We start from the raw sequence: 21,409 nt of genomic DNA, 5'->3' as shown, positions 1-21,409 counted from the left end.
TATCATCAAATATTTCAGACATACATAACTCTAGTAAAGCAGAACATAGGCCTACATTAGTGCTGGTATTTGACTGACCAGAACTTGCGAATCATTGCCTGTCCTCTTTATTTACTAAAATGCCAGCTTGTGTTTCAGCTATTCATTGTAGAGAAGATTACATTAAATTACTTCAGTAGTAATATCACTATAATATTGATGCTAGGCTGATTGTTTAGAACGCTGTATTTTTTCTCTCTCTCTCAATACGCTTTTAGCTCATTCGTACAATTGAGACTTGCAGAAAAGGAGTCCCTCCACATTAGACCGGAGGATGTTTCCCTGCACGTGTGTAACTGCATTGTGCTTGTTTGATTCAGGATATCCTCAATAGTAGTCTTCCTGTGCTTACCGGGACAAAATGCAGGTCACCGTCCACAGGAGACAGGCAAAAGTTCAAGGAGGAAACTGAAGTGTTTGGCCGGGTGTGGTGCAAAAGACTCGCAATTCACTTTGGGTTACCAGAGGCAAATTTGGCATTTTTAATGCACAGTACAGATTATTCTAGCATATCAAAGAAAAAAAGAAAAAGCAACTTTTTTTTTTATACAAAGGCAAATGCAACACAAACAGATCTGACAACTCTGACATTTTAATGGAAATTTTTGGAATAATTATTAAATTATCCTCCAACAGTTGAATAGAAGCGAAAACATTGTACAGTGTTTTTCACAATATTTCACAGTATTTACAAACTCCTTATCAGTGCCGAAAGCATCGCTGCACTACAGTAGCGCCCCCTGCTGGTCTCCAGCAAACACATACTTGGGTCCATGCCAACCTAATAACCCAATACAACTCCCAAGTTCAGTTAAATATACAAAACAAGTAGAAATATTAAAGATATAAGGATAAATGAAACATCATCTGTACATTGTTTCAGTACATTCACAAAAGAACTGATCTCAAATAAAGCGCAAGCTGTGAAACCGATTTGTTTGGTATCATAATAAAAATCCAGACACAGATGCTTCCTGTAAACATCCCTTTTAAGAGCAGAGGTTTAAAAAGGGACATTCACAAGGTCATTTCAAATCATAGAGAAAATAACTGTGTATATATATATATATATATACATACTCAGATGTGGTGCTATGAAATGTCTAGGATGTTCAAATTTACTTTGTTGCACCATAAGTCTTAATTCCAAAGGGAATAAACAGTTGTGGCCACATTGAAATTTTCATATTAAAGTGGAAAAATATAATCTCACTTCAACAAAATTAAACTTTCCAAAAAAACATAAATGGTGCTTGTAAACATTTCCCCCCCTTCACATTAGAAATGTCCTTCACATAAAAAAGAAAAGAAAACTGAACAGAAGTGGTTTTCTTGGTGGACACATTCACATATGTACATCTACACAGATATCTTGCCATTGCACTCGTGTTATATGAACATGTTGTTCAAATTCATAACATTCTTAATGCATGTATGGAATATGCAGCTTATATAAATATGTTTCACTTTTTTCAGTCATCATGGACCACAAAGTGACAAAGATCTAAAAATACATTAACTGATCTTAAATATTGAATCTTATGGAAACTTGTCAAGAGCATGTCCGGGTCATATCTCAAATCAAGAAATATGACATTATCAATAAAGAATGTGAAGCATATTTTATTCATTATAGTAATGTACATACGATTATTTAAATTGTATAGTACATTTATGAAGTACATTTACAGTATTTTTGATGAATTAATTTTATTTCTTTACATTACAGCATTTGAAATTTTAGGAGAATCTTTATGGTACACTTTTTGTACGCAATTTTTTATTTATTTTTTGTCGTGAAATATGACGTGGAAATGTTTTCACAAGATTCACCTTAAAATCAAAAATCAAGTTTTAGATCTAAGCAGTGAACAGAACCAAAATAAAGTATATTAGCACAGAGCTATCAGGCAGTTCCAAGTCATTAGAGAAACACTGGCTACAAAATTATTCATGGTTTTGTTGAAGGGCCTCTTGCTTTCAGTCGTCGCCCTCGGCTCAAACCGTTTTATTATTAACCTGCGCCTGACACAGAGCCAGAGACACCTCCGGGATTTCACTGTGACCCCACCGCTCAAACACAACGCCTAGCTTCAGTTTCAAGACGTTCTGAAAATGACTTGCTGTACTAACTGATCAGCGACTGATCTGGTTGGTCAGTAAAAGGACACTTGGGTTCAAGAAGCTGCCAGAGAGATAATGATTCCAGTTATACAGATACAGACTTCTATAAAGTGGCACATGTATGACGCCAGAACCCAGAAGTCTGGTTCCTTCAAGGTTTTCCTATGTTTTTTTTTTATTTATGAGTAAAATAAAGCCTGTGGTAAACATAACTTGACAATACTTTGATGTTTTGTTCTACAATGTCACACACTCAACACCCCAAACTGTCTTATCTAGTTACAAAAATGAACATAACTGCTTCAAAATTCACAGTTTCACTATGGGTGTGTAATTTACGTAGTAGAACACAACGTCATATTGTCAAGTTATGTTTACCACAGGCTTTATTTTACACATAAATCAAAAACCCCATGGGAAAATCTCGAAGGAACCGGCGGCGAATTAAGTCTTCCAGGTTCTGATGTCATACCTCCACCACTCTATAGAGAGGGATCTCACAAAAACATTACAGATCACTTTTCACCAGAAAATTAAAAGGGAAAAAATAAGAAATTAAATTTTGCATAAAAACAGAAAATAAAGCCTGTTTTGGGGCCATTAAGATCTCTTGCAGTCTGACATTTTCCCTCCCCAAATTCGTACCACTTTAATGTCTTCACTCTTTTTCCCCCTCATTGAATTCCATTGGATTCTCATTAATTCAATACAGTAATTTGAAATGTACATGCTAATTGTCATGAAAATAATATTACAATGCAATACATCTTAATAGTCATACAAAGGCTTAATTTCTCTTTGCAAAATATCATGTATTTTTTTATTTTGGGGATATGACCTGGCATGTTCTTGACAGACCCTCCCAACTATCTCTCCTCTAAGTTTACAGTACAATGAGTGACTAAAATGGTGCAATTCTTGGCATTTTCGATATGCATCATACAAATAAAAAGATGAATTTCGTGCTTTTTGTGGGGCTCGGGCAAGTTTCTACTGGAATGTTTTACTCAGATAAAAATGGACATCATTTTACGGCAAAAGCTTGACAAAGAAATAAAATGCAATTTAAATAAAGCATTTCTAGAAGACACTGGGAGTCGTGAAGTGTTCTTCTATCTTGAAGGCGAGAGAATTTCAGATGTACAGTATTGAAACTAGATGAAACATGAACATTTGGAAAGGGGACACTTTAAAACCACAAACAACCAGTAAGTCCAGGTATTTAAAGGGATAGCCCTTTATTTTCAGATTGATTCAGGTCACCATCTGTGAGGACTCGATGTCCCGGAGCGAAATGGACAAGATTATTTAAATTCAGAATATTAAATGCAGACAAAATTGCCATTTCACTGGAGAAAGTCCTTAAAGGGTTAGTTCCCCCAAAAATTGTAATTCTGTCATTAATTACTCACCCTCATGTTGATCCAAACCTGTAAGACTTTCGTTCACCTTCAGAACACAAATGAAGATCTTTTTTTCTCAGATTTCATCAAAAATATTTTAATCTGTGTTTCGAAGATGAACAAAGGCTTACATGCTTGGGACGACATGAGGGTGAGTAATTAATGACCACATTTTAGGGAACTAACCCTTTAAGGACTTTCTCCAGTGAAATGAATTCAGAATTTAATATTCTGAACTTAAATAATCTTGTCCATTTCGCTCCAGGACATTGAATCCTCACAGATGGTGACCTGAATCAAACTACACAACACCGTTACATAAATATTGCCCCCTTTTCCAGTTTTGGAAAACCATTAGATTGACATTTAAGGGGGGTTTGACATTAGGAATGAGATTAGTGATCATTGAGCAGATAATGACTTTCAAATCTCAGTTTGAGCTTTGCCAGGTGATGCAGACGCATTTAGGACCGAGAGCGGGAAAAGGAGGGGGAAGCAGGCTGTAATATTCCACAGCCTCTGACAAGTGGAAAATTCAACAGAACTTCTCACAACCATAAAAACTAAATAGGTGGAAACATGGTCCTACAGACGCTGAGGTTTCTCGCAGCCCTGACTTCTTAGGAATGTCTGAAGTGAGGTCAGATTGACTTCATTCATTGGTTACTTGGTTACTTGCCTTTTAGCTGACGCCGTTCATCCAAAGTGACTTACGGGGGACTAATTGCAGGGGTTAAGTAATTTGCTCAAGTGCGTAATAGTGCAGGACAGGGCAGGCTTTTTGACCTCAGTAACTATCTAGTTCCTGAGTCACCCCTGATTGGCCCTAAACCGGAAACCTTTGTATTAGCAACCCAGATTTTTACCCATTACCCCAATTTCTTCTCATTACAGCGCTGTGAGATAAATCTGAAAGCATTAGCACATTTTTGGGTCTTTGCACATTTGTCATTGCAAGAGTGGGCCATATCTGTTAGGCATTATGAAGCCACAGGCTAAGATGACTCTTGTTAATCAACGCCTGCAGTATCAACACATATCCTCGCTAAACATCACTACAGGCCTCCTTCACAGCAAATCATTCTGCATATGTGTGCAATGGCTCTCACACTGCAAAACCCTTAACAAGAAGTTCCAAAGCAAAGTCAGCTCCAAGATTGGAAGGATTACTTTGGTGAAAAACAAGTGCTCTATAACAATTAATAAATAAATTGTATTTAAAACATAAATATGCACTCATTTTATGGGAAACTTGATCAACTAGATGTGGAGTCCCAAAGAGAACATGGTTGTTGAAAAAGGAATCAAGAATTTGTGGAACTAAGAGTTGGCAGACAAGCTGTCAACCAATCTTAAGAGGTCCCAGTGCTCACCCCTGCTGTACCTCATACCCTCCCCTGACTGAAAAGGCCTCTGATTCAATGGTCAAACCGTCAACGATGAGGCCAACAGATACCAGCGCTGTCCCCTCAGTCTTGACGTCTCATTTGGGGATCTCCAGGGCCGTTACTGCAGGTTTGGTCTTGAAGTACTGATTGAAACGTAGCATGGCATACCTAGAAAAAGAATGTGACTAAATCAGATCTGAAAGTCAAAATTAAGAATGGGATTTAATTAATTGAATCAGAAATTTACTTCTTTTTTTAGGGCATATTTATCTCCAATAATTGATATATAATATTTTTTAAATACATTTTTTAACAAAAATAAAAATCCTCCATTTGTCAAATACTTAAACTGAATATAGTTTTGACCAATTATGGCTGTTATCTATAAATTCAACATGATTTTTAAAATCTATTTATGTATTAAGTATTATGTTTGTAATATGTTATGCAGTACGTTTGTAGCACTTAGAGTAGGCTATAATATAAAACGCAAAGAAATGCATTATTAAATATAACTATAACTGCAAAAAAATACATTTAAATTTTTTTATGGTTCCTATGAAATACATCAAATATAAGATAACAAAAAAGTTTTTACAGGGGCATTTTGTCAATTTCAGTGGCATTATTGCCCTGAGACCTGGCTAATTTTGCTCTGAAAGACACCGAAGTTTAAATACATTTACATAATAATTTTTATCCTTTTTCTACATGCAAAGAGGCAGATTTTTAAACAGGCTGTGAGACCCCTCCTGATCTCATATGCGCAGGCAGTGATTTGTTGTTAAAAGGTGCAGCTTGAGAGGAACCACGACCTGTTGCTTGGAAACTGGCGATGTAGGAAGTTTACAGAATATATTACTTGAGCCAGTTTAATAAAAGTGAGCCACGACACCAACAAAAATATCCTCAGCCTACGGATGACATAACTCACCCCCTCCGAAAAACCAAGTCGAGAATAACTTAAGTAAAGTTTCATTGTGCTACAGAGTACAGATACACAACACTGAAGATTTCGAGTGCGGTTTAGGTGGAGTGAAAAAGTCACAGAGGGTGGCTTGTCCTGAATCAAATCTGCTTTTCAACACTTGAAAACAAACACCATTGACAGGTTTCTATGGGCAATAGAACTAACAGTCCGCACCCATTCATGCACAGTATGTGGGAGACCTTCATATAAGACCTTTACCTCCAACCAAAGCATTCATACACAGATTCAGGTCTAATGTATTTTTAAGTTTCAAAGACAATGGACAATGTTTTAGGACTGTTTATCCATGATCCCAAGAGATCTAACCTTCAATTCAGGTCTCATGTGTTTCTGTAAGGTGAATGGGTAAGGTGTTAACTTTGGTTTGAGGCCATTTCTGGTCAATGAATTACTTGGAAACTGAACTTTGGCCAAATTATATTTTGACTTGCATAAAATTTCAGTCATAAACAAATGGAAATCAGAGTATATATATTTATTTTTTTCCCCCTGAATAGAATTTTATATTAGGTTACAAAAGTGTATTAGGTTACTTGCCTGGTTATTGGCTGCATTAGTTGCCACTACTTTCTGTCACTTACACTGTACACTCTTTATCTGCCTTTAACACCCATTTCTCTTGTTGATGATCTTTATGCCTGTAAAAAAATCCTCCCCCATCACAAGAGATGAAAGGCTGGATATGCCGCTTACCCGAGGAAGTCAAACTCGATGGAGGAATACTTGGCTTGGATCAGGGCCCAGAAACCCCAGAAGAAATGTGAGGCCTGCCAAAGCGGAAGAACAAGAACTTTAGGGGAAAGCCTTCCAGCTCAGTCCACACACAGATGTAACACTGACAGCAATCATCATGCAACAAACTTGTAATCCAATACCTTTGAATAAACAACCATAAATCAATTCATAAATCCTGCATTATCAAAACATTTTCTCCTCTAATGTCCTCTGCACATGCAAAACTTACCAGAGCAAATTTGTTGACTTGTACGTAGAGCGTCTCCAGTTCACTCTGGCTCACCTCTTCACCTTTCTTGGTGAAGAGCTTGTAGGCCTGTAGGTAAGTGTGCAACCAGTCCAACTGCATCTCTCGACTGGGATAAAGGTTATAGTCGGGTTCACTCATGCCTGATGAACACACACACAGAAGGGTAATGCAAATCAGTTCCCAGAGCATCATTTTTTATGAATGATATATATTTTTTATGCTGCTTACCTGCAAATTCATTGAAATGATTTCCAATGTCAAATGCTTGATAGTTGTAACTTGAATATTCATAATCGATGAACCGAACATGACCTGAAAAAAAAAAAGCAAGAGGCTTTGATTCATAGTAAACAAGAGAAAATATTAGTCTTAAGTGCCTTTTCAAACAAAACCCCTGAATTTAATGCCACAAGTGAAAAGTGTAACACTGGCTCTATATTGGTGTCAATATTGCTTTCTTTGTTTGTTTGAGTGGCCCAACATGTCAAATTCTGGCTCAACCAAATGCAGGGCATCATGTTTGCCTAAACAATAAAACACGGGAGGTAGGATGGAAGAGGCGGCAGTTGTGTTTGAGAAACCTGGAACCAGTCAACATTTTTGACATTTTGTTGCACAGGATCCACAATGCAGCTTTTTTAACTTGAGTGCTAACACATAAGACGGGTGTTTTTTTATTCGTAAAGATCATGTGACACTGAAGACTGGAGTAATGATGCTGAAAATTCAGCTTTACATTAAAACAAAAAACGAAATCAATAAAAAAATTTACAGACTCTTGGGTTTTGAATGGATCATGAACAGTGGGCTATAAAAATACTAATATTATTTTTCTCATCCATATGACTTTGGTTACACCAGCAGAACAGAAAAGCAGAGGCAGAGAAATTTAGTGTTTATGATTAAAGCATTTATTATAATATATTATAGTAAAAATGGTCAATTTGATTCTATATTGTCATGATGCTGACATATTACCCACCTTCCTTTACGTTGTGAATGATGTTCTTGCAGAGCAGGTCATTGTGACAGAGCACTACAGGAGAGCCCAGCTGCGACAGGTGTTCCTTCATCCACATCATTTCCTGTTCAAGCACTTCCTGACTGGGCACTTCCTGCTGAATTCTAAATAATAATAAAAAACACGGAAAGAGATCAGTGATTCAAGCAAATCAAGTGATTGGCAGAAAGACAAGAGTGTTTGACAACACAATAATGCCACAAATTAGATTTTTGGAAATTAAAGTTTGCTTATAACTGATGTTCGTTTGGTAAAATAATTGGTAACACTTTACAATAAGGTTTCGTTTGTTAGCATTAGCTAACATTAACTAACAATAAACGACAACTAACTTTAACAATGAGCAATACATTTGTTGCAGTGTTTATTCATCTTTGTTTACGCTAATTAATAAAAATACACCTGTTCATTTTTAGTTCATGTTAGCTCAGATCCATTAAATAATATTTACTTTTAATTTTAATACTGTGTTATTAAATGCAGAAATAAATATAGCATAGTTTGTTAAGTAATTAAAATGTAAAAAATGTTAACAACTGGAACCTTATTGTAAAGTATTACCAACAATTTAAAAATGCTTTATCAGTCATTTATCTTAAGGATGGATTAACAAAAGAGAAATTAAGACAGTGATAATGTGGTCCAGTCCCACCAATGAGAAAGCCCGTCTGAGTGACCACTCTCCCCTTATAATGGGCTTAAGGAGCTATTTCTAGAATCTCCTTTTGCCATGCAGCGGCTCACATAAAACCCAGCAGCCTCTCTGACTGATCTGTGATTTGTTGCATGCTTTTTTTGCATACGTTTATGACTTGTTTTATAGCATTAGGAAACTACCGAGTAAAATCGTCCTGTTAGACATTGGGGAGTAATAATAAAATCTCTCCCGGAGAAACTCTGATGACACTAATGCTTTAATGACCGATGACGTAAATGACTTTGAATGTGCATGATCTCTGGCTACCGATAAACGTCAGCTTTTAAGAGCCAGCGTGTTTGTAAGGATGACAATTGAGATGATTATGTGACATAACAGCTCTGAGCATGAGATTAGATGGACAAATACAATCTGGATTCCCATGAAACACCTGTCTGAGCAAAATCTAAATTCAAATGTGCCTTTCTGAGTTGTTAAGAGTTATAATCTACATTTTTATGAGATCATTTAAGTTTTAAAGAGGACCTATTATGATTTGTAATTTTTTTTTACTTTCTTTAGTGTGTAATCAGGGTTCCCACACCTTGGTTAACTTCAAATTCAAAGACCTTTCAAGAACTTTCAGGGTCCAATATCCTCAAATTCAAGGACTTAATGTGGGGACACATTTGTTGTGTTCAACAACAAACGTTGAGGTACCATCGTAGTAGTTTCGTGCGCACGTGAACGTCATGGCAACGTACAACACAAAGTACCTCACACGGGAAACACTTGATGTAATGCGTAAATGCGCGAGACTAACGTAAATCAAGCAAGCTATTGCGCATAGGTCACAAAGTGTTGGTGAAATAACACATTAGCGAACCGGAGGGAATAATATGGATTTTTTTCCCAGAAAACCTCTTGCACAAAACTAAATTCAAGCACGTTCAAGGACCCGTATCTATGCATGTTTATTTTCCAAAACTTTCCAGGGCCTTGACATTTTTTTTTAATCAGATTCACAAACTTTCAAGGATTTCAAGGAACCGTGGGAACCCTGTGTAATGTTGCTGTTTGAGCATGAAAAAGGTCTGAAAATGTACAAAGTCAAGTCAAGTTTATTTGTATAGCGCTTTTCACAATACAGATTGTATCAAAGCAGCTTCACAGTATTAAATTAAAATAATACAACAAAGTTTGTTTCAAGAGGAATTTATTGATTGATAAAATTAAATTAAATATCCCCAAAATATCCCCAACTGAGCAAGCCAAAGGCAACAGTGGCAAGGAACCGAAAAACTCCATCAAGTGACCTAATGGTGTCCTAAAACTCCATCAGGTGACCTAATGGAGAAAAAAAACCTTGGGAGAACCCAGGCTCAGTCGGGGGCCAGTTCTCCTCTGGCATTTATGAGCTAGAGGCCGGATTGTAGTTTGAACTGTAGGATTATATGAATGCCTGGCTGAAGAGATGCGACTTTAATCTAGTTTTAAACTGGTCACTCCAAAGGGAGTTAAGGGCCCATGTATCCTTCATTTTCACTTGTCTTGCACAGCTTTCAAAGCATACTCAATCGAGGATGAGCAAGGACGGACAATTGCATTTCTATACAAGTTCTCTACAAGACGTCAGTCAGAGTTGTGTCATTTACAGGACATTTGCTCAGAAGGAAAAAAGAAGAAAAGATCCGCCATTGCATGCAAACTTTAGAACAAGAACCAAGACAAAACCGATGAAGAATGATATGCTGCTTTGTTTACTCCCTGAGGGTTACCTGACGTTAGAGGCTTGGTCAGTGAACTCCGTGGCCACTAGCGAGAAGTACTTGCGCATTTTGATCCACAGGTTGGGTTTGGGGATGCAGCCATTGTGTGCGTGGATGGCGTGAATTCGGGCCATTTCACGGGCGATCAGTCTGCCAATAAAAACAAAGGAAGACATTGGTGAAAAATGCAAAGCTCAGTTTCAGACTAAACACAATGCCTGGAAAAAGCTGTTTATGTGGAAAAATGGATATTAGTCCAAGGTCACCTGTGTAATTTGCAATACGGTTCACTGTGTGCCTGGAAGGAGATATGTGACCCTCATGAAGGGAATGAACACTTCAGTCTCGAGTGCACAAGAACTTCACTCCAAATTTGCAGATAGCTTAGACTATTTGAAGAACGTTTCCACAAGCCATTCTTCAATATTTAAAGACATGTTTCAAAGGGTGCCTATTATATGCTGTACATTTTATCATTATATACTAGTGCTGTCAAAGTTAGCGCGTTAATAACGCGTTAATGCAAAATCATATTAAAAGGCACTAATTTTTTTTTACGCGCGATTAACGCAGCGCGTATTTTCTGTTTGACCCGTGGCCCAACCCCTAGTTGGAGAAATGGAGATACACAGTGTTGCCAACTTAGCGACATTGTAGACCCCTTTAGCGATTTTTTCCCTTTAAAAAAGCGCCCAAACCTTTGTGTATTTGATTTCATCAGACGACGGCTCGATTATCAGGATTTTTGTGCAGATTAACATCTTGGAAGGGAGAGCTGGTTATGTCTTAATGGGTCGCGTTTCAGTCACTATTTCATATTCATTCCGTTGTTTGACAACAGAAACAGCAAAATATACCAATGAAAACAGTTTTATTGAGAATTTAGCTTCATCAAAATGGGCACAGAGAGAGACAAACTAATGTAATAATAAATAATAAATGCACATTTAGCATTTTCAGAAGAGCTGCCCTGTCATGCAAAAATCTAAACATGTTTGTGTTAGCAAATTGCTCAGTGCAAAGAAAGAGAAGTAATGTGAACCTGGTATTTCTTTGTTCTTTCTACATGTGTCTAATAGACATGAACAAGTTCTTTGAAAAACATCTCTATGTTCAATAATAAACATACATTTGCATAAAGCATCCATATTTATTCATGCCCATGTTGATTAGAGTATTACAAACTTGAAAAGTATTCATTTAAGGTACATTTAGAACAAATAAAAAATGTGCGATTAAATGCGATTAATCGCGAGTTAACTCATGACAATCATGCGATTAATCGCGATTAAATATTTTAATCGCGATTAAATATTTTAATCGATTGACAGCCCTATTATATACATTATACTTCTATTCACCAAGGATGCGTTCAATTTATCAAAAGTGACAGTAAAGACTTTTACATTGTTACAAAATATTTCTATTTCAAATAAATATTAAGCAGAACTGTTATTAAGGAGTTCTTAATGAACAGTTTTCAACACTGATAATAATTAGAAAGGTTCACATCTGCATATTAGAATGATTTCTGAAGGATCATGTGACACTGAAGACTGGAGTAATGATGCTGAAATATCAGTTTTGCATCACAGTAATAAATTACATTTTAAAATATATTCAAATAGAAAACAGTTCTTTTACATTGTAATAATATTTAACAATATTACTGTTTTTACTTTATTTTTGATCAAATAAATCAAATAAAGTCTATAAAAAACAATAAGAAAAACCTTTTGAATGGTATTATAAATTGATTTCAGTATGTATGAAAAATATTTTAATAATAATAATAATTTAATCATTTTAACTCATCACATTGCATTCTGGGATTCTCTTATTTGCGAAGAATACATGTGATACTGTCTTAGCATCTGGTCAAAAGAGGTATAATTATATAATTAGTATAATATATAAATAGTACAAGGTTTTGGCCTAAGCTGAGGTCAGTTTTAATGACTTCACTATTATAGTTACAAAAGACAAAAAATATTCCAAAAAATAGGCCAAAAACCAAGATCAGTGTGTTCAATTCAACGTGTTATTTTTAGAACGAACACCCACACTTCCATTTTGTGCCGTGTGCAGAATGGACCCACCTGAGTAACACAGGATCCCTGACGTCTTGAGTATCCAGAGCGCGTCCTTGCATGAACTCGTAGCAGATGCCATTCTGGAAGGTGCAGTAAAGTCGGGGTGCGCAACCGTTGGCGTGTAGAACTTGGAAGCTCTTCAGTTCATTGTCTCGGTCCACGATCAGCTCCGTCTTGTTGCCGTACACCCTCACCAGCACCACATCCTCGTCGCAGTCCTCCACATAACACCCCACCAGTTTGTTAGTTGTGCCATCTGTGAAAAGCTGAGGGGACAAAAAAAAAGGAACATAAGGCTCTCATGATCAAACATATCAACTGCAATCACAGCTACTTTTTTGATAAGATGCATAGACATTACAGTCAAATTGAAATGGCGTTCAAATCCAGTTTTACTTCCGTAATGTAATGCATGTTGACTCAAACTAGTTTATGTTGACAACCTGTTAACTGTCCTTGGCGTGCTTTTTTATTATTACATTTTGTAATAAATTTGAATATTACATTACAATTACATATTGAAATAGTAATACATGTAAAAATATAAAATCTACTCGGCTTTACTGCAAAAATATGCGTTCTTTTAAAGAGGTCGAGCAGTGACATATCGATCTTCTACTGGTCCCACGTCGTCACGTGATGCGAATTCACAGGTCAGAGTTCACCAGACTTGAACTTGAGCGTTTCCGGTCTGATGCATTTGCATGTGTATGAATGGAATTCAATGGAACGAAATGTATAGTGAGACCGCCCCTTAACTCATTGCCTATTTTTGGTATAGCCACTAAATAAAATCTCTCAGGAATCTCCATTTTAGTGATACCAACTTCAGATTTGGAACACAACTTGATTAGACATATGGCTTTGATTTTCTAGCAATTTTAGACTCCAGATTATTTCGTAAAATATATATTTTTTGTCTAAAATATAAAATGTTTAGTACGGTCAATTTGATTAACATTAAACACATGTTTTTAACATTCTTCTTTAAAACCAACCTCAGGCCTGTATTCCAAAGCATTAATTAATTACATTATTTAAGTTCAGATTTTCATGTTTATGCTTAATAAGGGGTGTGAAAGAATAAAATAAGCCATTTTCAATCATTCAAATGTCAATCATGATAGAGCATATGATAAATTGGCAAGACTTTAAATGTTTTGTCCTTGTGACAATGTATCCCACAATTCATTGCACTGGCCCAGCCACCCACCAATGCATTTCTGAGATTCCTGAAATGACTAAAGTACAAACAGCGGCAGTGGTCGACATACAGAGGATGAATTCATCTCGGAGCAGGTGCCATTTAGACAGTTCAACAGTTTTGTCGAAAGGTTACAACACTTAGAACTTGCGTCTCAATAGTAAATGGGTTTAAGATACACTGATGAAAGCAAATATACCACAACTATCTGAACAAACTTTGAAATTAACAAGCAGAAAGTGATATGTAGGATGGTTTGAACCGTGGTTAGTGTTTATAGTTGAGTGTGGGCCAGGTGGTTATCATCAACAAACACAACACAATATCTAGCCCCTTTTGCCAGTGTCACATGACCACGTGGCTCTTCTAAACGGCTGGAACGCCGGAGCTCATCTGATGAATGGCATCAAAATGCCACACACCAACAGAGGAGCTTTATTTTGAACATTTTGGCTTCATTCAAAGGACTGTACCAAAGCAGCTGTGAACAATAAGATTGGGCACAATGCATGTTTTTCATTGATGAAAACTATGCTGGCTATCAGTAAACAGTGTTATTAGGGGTGTAACAATATATCGTGTCACAATATTTCGCACTACAAAAATGTAACAATATGTATCGTGGATAGTGACAATATGCACTGTGAATAGTTCATCCAAAATAAATATTACTGTGCGAAAATGTTTTTCAAGTTTACAGAGTTTTTGTGTCAGCACTACATTAAACTACTAAGTATAATGTTGAATATAATGTATAATAATGCAATGGGGGAATATTTGTGGGTCCTGATAATGCCAAATGTCTTGTTACCAGTAAAAAGTGGCCTACATTATTTTAAATATATCTAGTCAGTGACAGAGTGCAAGCATGTTCGTCTAAAATAATTCTGTATTTTTAGCTTCAAAATCATGAATCATGAATATTTTATAATGTCAACATTGTCCTGTGCATTGGGTTATCAGCACCAAGTCCAAGCCTATTCATGTACACCCACAATGTAATACTAAATTTACCATTTTAATTAACAGTAAAAAAAAATATTAACCTTTTACCATATGTCTTGGTGTATCGCAATACTGTTGCATTGTAAGTTCAGTATCGTGATATGTATCGAATCGTCACATGTGGTTATCGTTACACCCCTAGTCTATCTGTGTGGAGGTAGAACGGGATTAGGTTCATTCAGCCTGGCTTCAAAACAGTGGCAAACACAACTAATGTTGTGGCCCAAGAGTATAGAGGTGAATCTCTAAAATACATGTCTGGGTCATAGGTCACCCTAAAATCATAAGAATGAAAAGCATGAATTTTTTAAGACCAGGGGCCAGTTGCATAAACATAGCCATTATGTTAAGACTGTGTCTTAAGAACTAGTATGATAGACTAGAAGTTAGTTAGGGGTAATCAGTCTTACTGTTCGGTGTCAAATTAGACCAATCTACGTTTTTATGTTTCTGACTTTAAAACTGTTATTAACAGTTTTAAAGAATAAAATTGGATGACTAACTTGTAAGACTAGTCCTAACAGTTTATGCAACTGGCCACAGGACCCAGGATAGGCCAGTGGAAGAGTTTTGGGCCAATCCTTGAACATGTGCATGTGTTTTTGTCTCATGCAAATTTAGATGCATTGAATATCGCTGTTGTGTATTCTGCTGATTTAAATGTCACCTAGGTAACATTATCTAGCTGGCTGACATAGTTGAGGTTTTGTTGAAATAGCAACAAGGACTTGATAAAGGAATGGGTTGAAAATCATAAATGAATCAGTAAGGTTTTCATCAAATGCAGCCACTTTTTCCTGGAAAAGTGTGGTGTGGATCTATAATGTGCATTTAAAGGCACAGTATGAAAGTTTCGCCGCTATAGGCCGCTTATTCAAAAGAAATAACAAAGGTGTAGGCGTGAATGAGCGTGGAATCATGGGAGTTGTCGTCTTCACCTCCAAAGCCAGCCGATGGATTTGATCAGCAAGTTGCATTTGATCACTTAAATTCACATTATTTTATTTTATTCTAATGAAACAGCCGTAATGCTAAATTACTACTCATACTGGTCACTTTATTTGATGAATTAAAATTGTGGGGTTTTATTTGGTCAAAACAATCATCCTAAAATACATTTGAGCGTGTTGAAAGTTATGTTATAACCAGGGCTTGACATGAACACCCACCAACCTACTAGCCACTTTGGCGGGTTGAATTTTATATATAATATATATATACCTTTTTCAGTTGTAGTCTTTTAAAAAGGCATCTGAAATAATAAACTAAGTGTAATGTTATCAAAAATATAGATTTTTCAATACATATTTCAATATCTGAAACTCTTCCAAAACTCATTTGTAAAATACACAATACCATCTGCGTTTTCTCTCTCTCTCTCTCATCTCATTTGCTCTGGGTGAATATAGTTGGTGTTACAGCTTGAATATCGGCGTGGGATTGCACGTATTGTGCATAATTTTACTCATTCCCACAGATACACACAAAGTGTGCGCAAATAAAGCCGCCTCTCAGTACTAAAATTGAGTTATTTTTCACTGATTATTGCGCTTAAACAGTCAAATACACACAAAACAGTCTTGGCATGCATTCAGGTAAACACAGTAACGCGGATATGACGTCATTGACAGGTGGGATGTTACACTGGTTAAAATAGCTGATTTCTCTGGATTTAAACATTGTTGGAAACATTTGGGATAATGTAAGTAAACAAGTCAACAAAACATCTAACATTGTTCTAGTGGTTTTTGAACATTTTAATCCAAAAATCTTACACATTGTGCCTTTAATTGCAATTATAATCACAAAAATGTGTATGAATATATCTAAAAAACAGCTGAAATGCTGTATTATTTAAAAATGTTTTGAGCGTACTATACATTCCTATTTCTATTACTGATTTTCACTTCATACATACGCAAATTTTAAGGAAAATCATGTTAAAATGTAAATATCAAATATGATCCATCAGGCTTTTGAGGAATGTTTATTTGTACATCTCTCAATCATCATTGCATTGCATGTTTTGTCCCAACAATTAAAACTACAGAGCTTTTTATCATAAAACTAAGCATTTCATCATCTTACCAAGGCACATTATTGGGAGATATAGAGCTACAAATTATATTGATATGCATCTTATGTAAGTAGTCTGCTTTATTGTTTATAACGACCTCAATGATTTACATTCACATCAGAATTTCATTATTGGCCATATAAATATCAGTAAATCCTCCAAATTGCATATTCTTGCTCAGTTTGGGCCTGTGAATAAATTTGAGGTGTTTTTTCCCTCCTCGAATATGAACTCCATATTCACACTATATCATACTATATGAGCCATAATATATGATACTCAACAAAAAACACAAGCTAAATACATATATTGCTTTACAGTGCTAATATTATAAAAAATATATAATAGTAATAGTAATAATAGTAAATATCTACTATTGCATAAAAAAAAGCTATAATTGTTTATAACAAAAAACCCTTAACATTCAAGGAAAAAATTATTGGAAAAAATCTCTATAAATATAAAAATACAACTGCTAAAAATTTTATAAAATAATGCATTACAGCAATGAGACTTTGGGAGGAAAATTAGCTTAATATCACGATAAAAAATATTAATCAGTGCTTCATTTTCTTTAAGTACACAATATATTTATGCCTTTCCCTTGCTTTTAGGTTGAAATATGACTCGAACACGTTCTTGAGCGTTTTCATGAGATTCATTAGTGACGTGGACTGGGACACGCCGTCTCTGCTTAAAGACAAACAAACAATAATAACACTGTTCATTAGTAACCTTCATTTCCCATCACACTAAATGATAACACTCAAACAGATATGACAGATGAAGCACGTGAGGCTGATCATCAGTGCAATAATGCAACGTTTATAACTGTGCTACTAAACGAGTAGCATATGTGGCGTTGGACCGAGACGTCAGGCCAGCCAGTAAGTGTGAGTCACAGAGTTTAATCAGGTTATTTAAACAGCTGCTTTAGGATGAACTCAAGGCAGCATTATGGGAGGCTTGCTTTATTACTATTAATAACTGTTATTAACCGTTTGAATATTGTGAGCCTCCTAAATGAATAAACAAATGATATTTTACATTGAGGTCGTGAGCCATTGATCTGATTATGCAAATACCAATAGGCTAATGACTTTTGGATAAATGTGGTTTTGGGTCGAGTCAATCTAATTAGATCCACTAGTTTCAAACCAGAACGCCAGGTGGGAGATGCTCTTATCTGTGAGATAACCTGTTATTCAGAGATGATAAGTAACAGCTGACCTGTGTCAAGGACAAAAGAAGAAAAACGTGTGCGTGTATATATATATATATAAACACACAGATTACATACATATACATATATATAAGTGTGTGTGTACATGTGTGTGTGTGTGTGTGTGTGTGTGTGTGTGTGTGTGTGTGTGTGTGTGTGTGTGTGTGTGTGTGTGTGTGTGTGTGTGTGTGTGTGTGTGTATATACAGAACAACAACATGACTTGCAACAAAATGCATTGAAACCACCTGTAATCCAAAGGACCTTGTTGAGGTATATTTATATCAGATTTATATATTGTATTTTTATGCACCAGCAAGTGCATTTACATGATGGCAAAACATGAACTAAGCAAACTCATTTCACTGAATTTAAAGATTTATTGAGGTGTCAACATATGATTGAACTAGGATATGCAAACACAACTCAACTTTGTGTGTATATATATATATATAAAATGTAATTGGCAAATAAAGCTTAAAGTTTTTATTTTTTTATCTTTTCAAAACTGATATAATGCATGAACAATGTGTTTAAACAAGTTTCAGTTGTTAAAGGAATAGTTAACTTAAAAATGAAAATTCTGTCATCATTTACACACCCTCAAGTTGTTTCAAACCCCTATGATTTTCTTTCTTCTGCTGAACACAAAGGAAGATATTTTGAAGAATGTCGATAACCAGACAGTTGATGAACCCCATTGACTTCCATGGCCTTTTTTTTTCCTACTATAGAAGTCAAAGGTGCCCATCAACTGCCTGATTATCAACATTCTTCAAAATATCTTCCTTTGTGTTCAGCAGAAGAAAGAAAATCATACGGGTTTGAAACAACTTGAGGGTGAGTAAATGATGACAGAATTTTCATTTTTAAGTCAACTATTCCTTTAACATTTCAAAGGATTTAAATTCATTTTTGACTGTTGACTTGTCAGGCGGTACAACCAAATAGTTTTATGTATGTATACTGTAGTTAGTTATACCACCTGACATGAAAAGTGTACCAATCTACCCATACCTGAAATTAGCAGTTTTTGCCAGTATTTGATAGAGATCTATAAACATTTTCACTCTGCTACAAGGATGAGTTGGTCGGGCTCCTCTGTATGATGCATTATGTTTACTGGTATTATCTTGTCAATTCATAATAAAAGAGCCACATTTGCAGTTGTGCCACCCTGACATTTGGGAATCTACAAATTGCTGGACAAAAGTTAAATTATCTCAACTACTGATATGTATAAAAATGTGTTTATATGAAAGGTTTCAAACCTGAAATGATGCCATAGTATTTAATTATTTTTATTTTATTAAGACACCTTTTTAAATAGTTTTCTTAGTCTGTTCATTTGTTTGGACAGTTGCACCACCTGACATTTTGGGGGTTTAAGATAACAAAATGTATTTTTTAAATGTAGCCTACTAAAAATGAATTCAAACTAAATAGGTTTTATAGGACAAAGCGATATGTCATGAGTTTATCAAATTATTTTAAAGGAAATAGTGCACTTGGACACAAAATTATGCACGTCATGTCACTGACCCATATATACAATCATAAAATACTAAACTGAAGGTTTCTTTTGATGTTGATTTTAAGGTTTTTAGTAATATAGCAAAGAAGTCACTGCCAGCTGGCCAGTGACGTATACAGGACGTATACGTACCTCACTCACGTCAAAGATTGATAACCTATCTTATCTGGCGCAAATTGTTAAAATAGTTATTTATACGCGTTTTATTACATAATATGTGTTGTTAGATGTGGTTAAACTGGGTGTAATGTCCAGCAGCTGGCTAAGTTAGCCAGGCTAGTTTCCAACGTCACTCATACGGTCATAGAAAATAATATGACGTGATAACGCACAAAACCTTCAACGTCATTTAAGCTATATTAAAATATATATTCTTCAATGAAAATGAAAAACGCCACACCTCAAAAAAAAAAAAAAAAAAAAGAAAGACAGAAAAAAAAAGGCCCTAAACACGCCGGGAGTGGATTAGCTCAAGCTACACAGTCACACCTACCTTAGTACGGATCAGGTTCTGGTCCCAGCCTGGTCTGAGCTCTTTAATCAGCTTCATCGCCCCTTCCGTAACATTATGTTCGTCCACGAATATCGGGAATTTTCTGATCGTCGGTGACCCAACCGGCACGTGGATCTCCGTCTCCATCATATGATTTAACTGTCTATTAATGCCCGACATAGAATTAAATAGGTATTTTCAGTGTTTAGGGGGTCTAAAGGTTTTTATTTGAACATGCACAGAAGGTCCAGCCCGGTTTAGTATATGCAGGAGACAAGAGGAGCGACTCATATGCCGGTACCGTTGGTTTCTGTCATCACGGCAGGAAAAAACGGCGCTTCTTCCTTCTGTAGGCACCGCCCACAAGAAATCATCCGATGACGGAGCCTGGCTCATGAATATTAATGAGGTCATGCTGACGGAACTTCAGAACCTTCCAATGGCGAAGGACTGACTTATTAATATTGATTAGGTAAAATTACGTCGCTTTGTCGTCCATGGTAAAGGCTTGGCTCATGAAAACCCTTCTGCATCGTAAGATTCGTAAATAACCTGGCTTTATGTGTCTCTCAATAAACATAATATGCTCATTATTTAGTCTTTTTTTCTCTTTCTTTTGAAATATATTTTTTTATGTAGCATGGTACATTGACTAGGCTACCATACATTATATATCATATAATGTGAAAAAATGAAGTCAGAGTTTAACCTGGGGAAATGTAAACAATCTGAATATTTAGCCAAATCAAATGACTAGCATAAAGGACTGCGTTGTCTAAACTAATCTCAGGTTTACTGTAATCATGTGTCATTATTGCATGTAATGCTATCTATGAATCAGGCCACTAGGAGTCTCTCACAAACGCACAAAGGACCCAAATCATTCATTTTTATAACATGAGCTAAAGTGACCTCTGGTGGATAAGCTTCTCCTACTACAAACCACAAAATCTTTTGATGATAATGAATGATGATGTGAAAAATAAGCAGATTTTTATTCTAAAATAGGTAAATCATTGTGAATAATATAGCCTACAAGCTGCAATTTAGCAGAAAAATAAACCTTATATTGCTATATTACTATTTTAATTAGTTTGTTTATTTCCAGTTTTCATTTTAATTTTAGTTAAACTGTTAGTATTCTAGTTTTTAATTGTAGTTTTTTTTTGGTCATATTATTATTATTATTATAGCTTATTTAAATATGTCGATATTGTTTTTGTTATTCTTTATTTGACATAAAATTAAACTAAATGAGAAATGTTGAAATAAATGAAATAAAATAACTGTAGGCTACTATTTAATTTATTTATTATATTTTAGTAACAAAAATGTTTTTAAAATTTTTTTTTTAGTTAACTAAAAACCCTGGTTGACAGCAACATTCAGCCACTAGATGTCCCCGCAACTTCTTCAAAGATTGGA

The 21,409-nt window shown here is 35.6% G+C and overlaps 1 protein-coding gene across 1 annotated transcript; it reads right to left on the bottom strand.

Annotated features, from left to right (window-relative positions):
- Positions 1 to 497: 497 nt before the first annotated feature.
- On the bottom strand, positions 498 to 20,335 carry etnk2 (ethanolamine kinase 2). The gene is made up of 8 exons (XM_082155129.1): positions 19,985 to 20,335; positions 12,457 to 12,716; positions 10,367 to 10,507; positions 7,913 to 8,055; positions 7,159 to 7,242; positions 6,910 to 7,070; positions 6,639 to 6,712; positions 498 to 5,122 (listed from the first exon to the last, which is right to left on the bottom strand). Exons 1-8 carry the CDS (start codon positions 20,162 to 20,164, stop codon positions 5,050 to 5,052), a joined length of 1,116 nt encoding a protein of 371 aa, XP_082011255.1. The 5' UTR covers positions 20,165 to 20,335; the 3' UTR covers positions 498 to 5,049.
- Positions 20,336 to 21,409: the final 1,074 nt, after the last annotated feature.

This window comes from Leuciscus leuciscus, assembly GCF_965113295.1.
Source record: "Leuciscus leuciscus genome assembly, chromosome: 23".
Taxonomy (NCBI): Eukaryota; Metazoa; Chordata; class Actinopteri; order Cypriniformes; family Leuciscidae; genus Leuciscus; species Leuciscus leuciscus.
The sequence above is the reverse complement of the archived record's forward strand: the minus strand, read 5'-3'. Positions and strand labels throughout refer to the sequence as shown.